Source organism: Cinclus cinclus, chromosome 6 (assembly GCF_963662255.1).
Source record: "Cinclus cinclus chromosome 6, bCinCin1.1, whole genome shotgun sequence".
Taxonomy (NCBI): domain Eukaryota; kingdom Metazoa; phylum Chordata; class Aves; order Passeriformes; family Cinclidae; genus Cinclus; species Cinclus cinclus.
This window is the reverse complement of record NC_085051.1, coordinates 16397197-16405676: the sequence shown is the minus strand read 5'-3', so window position 1 is coordinate 16405676 and position 8480 is coordinate 16397197. Positions and strand designations below refer to the sequence as shown.

At 51.7% G+C, this 8480-nt stretch overlaps 1 protein-coding gene across 1 annotated transcript; it reads right to left on the bottom strand.

The window, feature by feature from the left end:
- Positions 1-429: 429 nt before the first annotated feature.
- Positions 430-4962, bottom strand: LOC134045034 (cytosolic 5'-nucleotidase 1A-like). Its single transcript, XM_062494599.1, has 6 exons — positions 4918-4962; positions 4106-4273; positions 3647-3776; positions 3017-3139; positions 1260-1438; positions 430-732 (listed from the first exon to the last, which is right to left on the bottom strand). Exons 1-6 carry the CDS (start codon positions 4960-4962, stop codon positions 430-432), a joined length of 948 nt encoding a protein of 315 aa, XP_062350583.1.
- Between the last annotated feature and the right edge of the window lie 3518 nt (positions 4963-8480).

Here is an 8480-nt window from a genome sequence, read left to right as displayed (position 1 = left end):
GGTCAGCCTCCTCTGGACTCAGCTCAACAGTCCTTGTTGCTCCACCTTGGAGACTGTCTGAGCAGCCAAAACCAGCATTTTTTTCTTGCTTCCTTCATCTTGCGTGTGTGGCATTAGTTTCACTTATTTCTTTGAGCAAAGTCCCCAGATCCTACGTGGCAGGTAGGTGTAGTCCTCAGTGTCACAGCAAAGGTGTACTCCCATCCTGGAGCAGTTGTGTCTTTTGGCTTTATCCTAAGGTGTAGAGGACCTCTAATCAGGAGCAGAAATATGCATCAAGCTTTGCATGGGAGTCCATGCTCTTGTCCCCTTTCCCTGAGATTTGCTTGCTGCATGTTAGGAGATCTTTCCTTCTACACCAGAAGTTTTGCCTCCAACTGGCCCAGTCCCCCGTGTTACTGGGAGGGAGGACTGATGGCCTGCAGCCCATCAGCAGCAGGAGGGGACCCAGGCAGAGGGTACCCCCACATTTTGAGCCCCTTGGATATTATGAAGCCCATCATCAAAGAAAATGTGAGGCTGGATCTGGGCAAGGATGGGGCCCTTGGGAGCCCCATCCATGAAGAAAGCCTCGTCGATGGGCAGACCCCATTCCCGCAGTGTCTTGATGGCTCGGATGCCCATGTCCCGGCCGCTGCGGGCTGTCACCAGGTAGGTGCGGATGGGGGACTTTTCCTGGCCAAACTTCTTACGTATCTTCCCAAGGTGCATAGCAAAAGCCTTCAGGGGACCCTGGAAGCAAAGCAAGACAGTTGGGAGTATGTGGGAAATAAGGAAACACCTACTCTGTGTGTACAAGCCACTTGTTCCTCTTCCCGGCTTTCTCAGGGCTACGCAGAGCACACAATGGCTGTGGGCTGCAGGACTGGGCAATGCTGGGACTGAGGCTGTGCACTGTGGTCCCTGGGAGGAAGGTGAGCCTTGTGGTGTTCATCCTAATCCTAAACTGACTAGCAAGATACATCCCAGCAAGCAGTGCCTCTGGGTCAGAGTCCTGCAGGGACTTGGACAGCAAGAGGTCACAGCCTACAAAAGGTGGTGTTGGGATTAGCCACAATCCTAGGTATTTAGGGTTTCCTTATAGGAGTTGACAGATCCATTTCCACTGAGACTCCAGATCAGGCTCACACCAGGGACTGTGTAGTGGATGCATAGAGAAACTGTAAGGATTTCTGCTTTTTTGACTGCTCATGGCAAAGCCCAGCAGGAGAGATGGGCAGAGCCTGTGGGTGCCCATGGAAACGAGGTGACATGCTCACCTCTCCTATGGGGATGGCCTCCATTGCTCGCTCGTACTGCACTGCCCCCTCCAGGCCCTGCTCCTGGAAGATCTGGTCTGTCTCGTCAGAGAAGAGCACGGCATCCCCGTCAAACACCACGCGGAGTGGAGTGCTGGGGGCCTGCACCTCTTGCTGGAAGACGAGCGCTGCTGAGACCCCTGTGAAATAGAGCAAGGTGGGATCATATGGAAGGGGCTTACAGCTGGTCTGAGAGCCAGAGAGAGTTAATTGATAAGGTTTACTTCTGAAAGGAATTTTACCAAGGCTGTTGGTATGGAGAGGAGAGGAGAGGAGAGGAGAGGAGAGGAGAGGAGAGGAGAGGAGAGGAGAGGAGAGGAGAGGAGAGGAGAGGAGAGGAGAGGAGAGGAGAGGAGAGGAGAGGAGAGGAGAGGAGAGGAGAGGAGAGGAGAGGAGAGGAGAGGAGAGGAGAGGAGAGGAGAGGAGAGGAGAGGAGAGAACCTGCAGCTGGGAAAAGTATTTTTAGAAAAGTTTTGTGAAAACAGTGGTGGAGACAGTTTTGCACCAATGAACATTATGTTGATCTATTGTAACCAATGAATAAAGTGTAAACTTTGTGGAGGGTATAAAAGACAGCTAGCTGTTGTAATAAACAGATATTAGCCCTCTGAAATGTAGTGCGTCCTTTCATATGTCACATCTGCCCCAACAGTGACAGGATCAGGAGGGACACTCCCCCCCAGGGCAGCTCGTGCATGGCCAGCAGCTCCCCATGCATCTGCTGCAGCCCTGTCCCACATCACCATGCCAGGGCCTCCAAGTCAGGCAGCTTCCTGGGGGAGTCAGCCCAGCCTCTCCATGGCTGTGTTATCCCCTGAGAAAGTGCTGCTAATCAGAAACCAAGGTCTGAGGAGATACTGAAGTGTGGTAAGAGATGGTGGGAGTTTGTCAAGGCATGAGCAGCCCTCCTCCTGGTGCTTGCTCACCCTGCCAAGCCTCAATCTTTAATGCCCAGATTTAGCACTCTGGTGTGAATAATATGGGCTGGCATCTCCATTGATTGCGATAATTGGCTTAATTACAATCTCTTCCTACAGGCTGCTCCCTGCCCACCCTCATATGTGGAGCCAGGCTCCCAGATGGGAGACATTTGTCAGGGCAATGATTAGGGCAATGATTCTCTCAAGGAGGTTCCAGGAATGTGCTGTGTAGTGAAGGAAATTCCAGGCTGCAGATGGCTTGCTCCTGACCTTGAAGGATGGTGGCCAGCTGATGTGCTCATACCCAAGTGAATTAATAAGAAAGTGATTAACCCCATTAGAGGAGTTGGGGAGACTGCACTCCCTCTGAATGAGGTCATGCACGTGCTCACATCACTGAGCACCCAGTAACTCTGCCTGTACAAGGACAGCAAATTTCTGTGGCATCCTCACAAAGTCCTAGGAATCACTTATAAACTCTTGTTGATGAATGAAATTGCATCTTTGGTTAGAAAGGCTTAAATGTCAGGCAGGGAATGAGCAGCCCATGGCAGAGCTGTGTCCAGAATGATGCATAATGCACTTAGTGACTCGTGAGGGCATCTGAGCAAGCCTGGTGTGTTTGCAGGCTACTGGTAAGGACAGAAGAGGAGACTGAACCAGGACTGTACTGGTAATCAATGTGCCATCCACCCCTTGTCTCTGTGAAATCACAGGCTCTGGTGTTGTCTCTTTGTACTGAGCTGCTTGGAAAAAATGTGGTAGGTTTGGGAACATGGGATGGAGGGGAGAACACACCTCTTTGGAGGGCATTGCAGACATCTGTCCTGTCAGCTGAGAGGAACAGCTTGACACCGTGGGACTTCAGGTACTGTGTGGAGTCCTTGTCACTGACAAAGCAGAACTTGGAGATCTCCAGGCCTTCAGGACAAGGGACATGAGTGAAGTCTTATGGAGCAACATCATTCTCACAGCCCCTCACTCCCTCCCTGAGTCTCGGTGGGCTTTGCTGCAAGAGCAGAGCAATGAATTTCCCAGTGGTGTGTAGGGAACCTGGGAACCTGCCTGCATTCTTGCTGCATCTTCTTGACCTGTTGTTGCTCCTATAAAACTGCAGAGTGCAGTTAAATATTTCCCCCATCCCTCCCTTAAATGAGCATTCCTTCTGACAGCACTCTGGGATTTAGTGTGGCTTTTTTTAAACAACTTTTTTTTTATTTTCAGTACCTGCCTGAACATGCCCGGGCCATGCAAAATGCTGCCTGGTGAGAAAGATATGGCTGAAGGGAGCTGGGCTCCAAAAGAACCCCTTCCCCCCTTCCCTTGAATCCCCTGTATCTGTTTGCCACTGATGATCCACTGTGGTGCCTGATCTGCTCTGCAGCCTCCCAGTGGAATCAGGCATCACCAGGGATGGGTCCCCCTTACCGTAGTGCTTGGCGCTGTTGATGATGCGCACGCCGCACTCCGGGCTGTTGTTGGAGAGCACCAGGATGTCAAAGAGGTCCCTCTCTGCTGGGTTGCTCTCCAGGATCTTCTTGTTAACATACTGCACTGCCTGTGAGGAGACGGGACTCTTTTAAAGAGGCATGACTGCAGTACCTTTGCAGGGGCTTTTCTGCAGTTAAGGTTAGTGGTTTGTGCTGCATCTGTCAGCTATGGCAAGGCTGGCATGTTATGGAGAGCCAGACAGACCAACCATCCCGGAAAAGCTGTGGGGGAGATGGACTGCTCAGGAGTACAGGTCTTAATGCCCTGTAATGAGGCCAAGAGATCAGGACAGGCATAACTACACCTGTGATGGAAGCTGAGACTTAAAGCCGGGAAAGCTGAGCTTTCACCCCTAGCATGTGTGTGCATGTGCCCCTAGTCAGCTGTGGGGCTCACCTGGATGAAGGCAAAGGCCGTGCCTGGTGGCAGGGGCTTGTCCTGGTTGGCCTGCTGATGCCTTGTGTATTCCTCCTTGCCCTTCTCCAGATAGAGCTTGTGCTCCTCCTCCAAGTTGAAGATGGCTCTGGTGGTCACAGCAATGACCAGTGCCGTGCTGGGGTCTTTCTGCAGGACAGGGAGGAAAAAGGAGTCAGGGGACAGCAGAGAAGGAGCTTGTGGAGGTGAGGTGAGCAGGGGGCACCAACCAGAGTGGTGGGTTTGGGTGCTAGAGGTATCATGGTTCCTGATGCCAGAGGTATCACACCCAGTCTTCATCTTCAGGCCACCAAGGATGGGGCTGGCAGTTGTGAAACCCTAACCTGTCTGATAAGTGCCACATGCTCCAAGAACAGCTCACACAGAAGGGATTGCTTCATAATTTTGTTGTTTGTGGGCACAGCACAGCCACAGTCATCTATTTGTGCTGGACTTCTCTGCACATACCAGTGGCGTTACCCTTCATTTGTTACTGTTCTGGACAGTCAAATTAAAGTCTCTGTCTATGTAGAGAAGCTGCTGCTTTCTCCCTGGCTGCTACAAAATTTAAGTGTGAGCAAATGTACCTGCCCAATCCATGCAACTGGAAATCACATGGACTTCACTGGGACCAGATGCCCAGCAGACCTGAGACAGCCACTTCTGTTGAAACCCAGGCACGAGCAATTCAGGCCAGCACAGTTCTGGGTTGTGGTGTGTTCTTTTCTGTGGTGGCATTTCAAAACTTGGTTTGGAAATACAGGATGTGTGTTTTGTAATGAACAGCCTTTTACCTGTTTTACATTGGTGTTTATGACTGTGCTTTCTGGCTCTGCCATCTTCAACTCTCAGCCTTTAAGAGAAAATATAGAATTAAACTGACAGATTATAAAATAGTCAATCTAGAGAGGGGGAAGAGTAGAAAGGAGACAGGAAAAATCCTACACACCAAGTACAGCAGCCCAAATGAACCTGTTTCTGCTGGCAGGAGCTTTGCTCTGAGAAAAACTGTTCTAATAGTTCCAATTAAATGTGATGGAGAAGCGGCTTTTCAAACACAGATCACTGCTTTATTTTTACTTTTGTTTTTCTCAGAGAGTATTTTTCTCTGTGTGAAACTGTTGAAAGCTGTTGTGGAGCTCTTTTCCAAGCAAAATAAGGCTGTCTTTAAAAACCAAAAAACATTAGATCTTATAGGTAGGTTTCTAGTTCACGTCCGTGTTGCCTTTTTTGCCACTTTTGCTTGAATGGTGAATTTGTATCTACAAATGAAGTTCACTGCATCAGCAGTTCATTTGGAGCTGTAAAAGGCAGGAGTAAGTAGAAGTGTGTGGTGAGGGCTTGGATAAAGGCTGAGATCCCTGCAATGGGGATGGTCTGCCCCTCCACAGCCCTGTGAGCACTCAGGCCCTACCTGATTACTGTACTGGGGTCTGTGCAAGCAAAGAGCAAAGCCAACATGCAGTGTAAAGGACAAGTCAGGGTCTGCACAGAGAGCTCTTGCTACAGTTTTTTTTAAATTAATGTCTATTGTTTAGGGACTGAAAGAATGTTGCCTGGGCCAGTAGGCAACACAGCAGCTGTGAGAGCCACAGCCTTGCCACGGGGGGTTCAGTGCCTGACTGCCCGAGGGGTAGGAAGTCCTGCAGCAGGGCTATTCCCTCAGAAGCCAGGGCTGCCTGGAAAGCCAGGAGATGCTGAGCATCCCTCTGCTTCCTCCACCCCATGCTGGGAAGGGGTCTCTTCCCAGAGAGGGTGGCAAACACCAGCCCAGCTGCTCAGGCAGAAACTTTCCTCTGACATCATCTCAGATAAGTATTCTCTGAAAGTCAAAATTAAACGCAAGGAGGCAAAGGAGCTGAGCAGCCCTTCCTGGTGGGAGAATCCACCTCTAATTTCTGCTTCACTCTTCCAAGCACTGCAAACCAAGCCCGACTTCTCCTTTCCACCTCCCTGCCCCAATAACCCGCAGTGCTGCTGGCACACGGATCCGCACAGGCACACGTCTCGCCGGGAGAGCCCAGGAAAACATCCCAGGCGGGCGCTGCTGCTCCCCGCAGCTCTTCCTACGGCTGCCGAGCAGGGAGCAGATGTTGCCCCTGCACACGGACAGGGTTCTGCTAGACAGAAAAGCCCAAACTCACCCCGAGCGCTGCCTCTGCTCCCCGGCACAGCCTGTCCAGCGGCAGCATCCCAGCCCTGCCCCGGGCGCTGCTGTTTATATTTGCCCCTGCCCGCGCTGCAGGAAGCAGCAGGAGCCGGGATGGGGTGCAGCTCCTCTCCCCGGCGTGCTGGGATTTGTAGGCAGCCGGCTGCCTGGCATCGTGCCCGGGCCAGACTGCATTTCCCAGCTGGCATTGCACAGGATCGCGGTCGCTCGGCTTCGGACGCTGCCGCGGTCGCTCTGGGGAGGGGGCTCGGAGCTGTTCCTGCTCCCGGAGCCCCCTCGGCGCTTCTGCTTAACGCTGTCCGCAAGCCGTGATGTCTTATTTCTGCAGCTGGAGTGTTTGTAGCTTGCTTCTAGTCCTCTCATTTCCCAGCCCCTGAATGGTTGTATTATTGACCGAAAAAATAGGGGTACATGATCCAGAGTGACTCGCAGCCGAATGCAGGGATGCGAGGAGCAAAGGCAGTGCAGAGTGTGGCTGGGTGCAGCGCGTTTGCAGTTTTATTGTAATGGTTTTGGGTCTCTTTCCCCTTCTTTTCTGAAAGCCTTATCTCACATGCTGTCCTGAGCAGGGTTGATTTTGGGGCTAGGATTTTACTTTTCTGGGTAGGTTGTATGGCGCCCAGCCCTGTGGGGCTCATGGTGCCAGGATAGTTCAAACACCCCTCTTCTGTCCAAGAGTGTGAGTGTCAGGGATATGGGGGGAGAGGAAGAGGGGAGGGGGCTGACACAAGACCATCCTGCAGCTTTTTCCTTGCCTCACTGCTGGAACAAGGTCCACGGGCTCCTGCCAATGGAGACCAAACTCACCTGCACTAAGGCCAAGCAGTTGTCCCCCTGCATGGCACCAGGCTATCACCAGGATCACCCAATGTCCTCCCAAAATGTGGGAAGCCACCCAGGGTCCTGTGCAGCTTGGTCTCAATGAGACCATAGAATCATAGAATGATTTTGGTTGGAAGGGTCCTAAAGATCATCTAGTCCAACCCCTTCCACCATGGTCAGGGATGCCACACACCAGATCAGCTTGCTTAGGGCCTCATCCAACGTTGTCTTTAACTCTTCCAGGAATGAGGCCACAATTTCTCTGAACAACATGTTCCAGTGCCTCATTACCCTCTGAGTAAAGATTGTCTTCCTAAGATCTGGACCTCTTCTCTTTTAGCTGTCTCTAGCAAACAAACCGTTGAAAAGGCTACTTATATGTTCAGCTTTTAGTGTGCATATGCAGACCCCTTCTCCCTGGAGGATTTTACTATTCCTTATTTCCTCAACCCCATAATGCATTTCGCTTGCGCATCCCTTGGGACTTCCAGTTTAGAGCAAAAGGTTCCCCAAGAGGTTTGCTGCAGCATCATTCCTGCAGCATCATTCCTGCTTCTCCTGCTCCTAGAGATGGTGCTTTTCCTGAGCAGCAGGACTATAAAGCCCCTTGTGATTGCGGCTATTTTTTGGGTGGCAGCCCTAGACCCTCTCCTGTGGCTAGGCACCCACTATGGCAACACCTTGGTGGCCATGTGAAAATCTGGAAGGACTGGTAAGGCAGGGTGGTGGAGCAGAGCTGGGACAGGTCTGGTTTCTGGGGCATCTCCTTCCATCACTACGTCAGCCATTAGACACTGCCAGTTTTGCAGTATTGCTCCCTGCTTCTGACACTGCCCCAAATTACGTGGCAATAAGGCAGGTTTTGGGCAGATTTTGCTGAAATGGCAGCAAGGGAAGAAGTTTACAAACATAAATTTAATGCAATGGAAGCCTGTGAAATTGCTCCTGGCTGTGTGCCTGGTGTTTCTGTTGGCACTGGAGGATGAAACCACCCAAGCAGTATCCCCTCGTCCTGCCTGTCCTCCCTGCTGTGTTGCAGCAGAGCATTCCTGTTCATCCTCACACACATTTTGCAGGCCCTCACACAGTGCATGTCCTGTGGGCCAAGGAGCTGGGCTTCCCAAGTGCAGAGCTCACCAGGGATGGATGAAGTCATGCACCTATCCTCTTGAAAGTGTCTATTCCCTTGTGCTAAGTGCCTGCAGCCACACAGTCCAGCCCAGCATCACTGCAGGGATAACTTGGAGAGGCGAATTTCCCAGTGCATGGAGCTGGGCAGCAATGCCCTCCAGCTTCCAGCAGGCAGGAGGGCAGGTTTTGCTTCCTGGTCCAGCAGGGAGTTCCCTGCTGGCTTTTTGCCTGCAT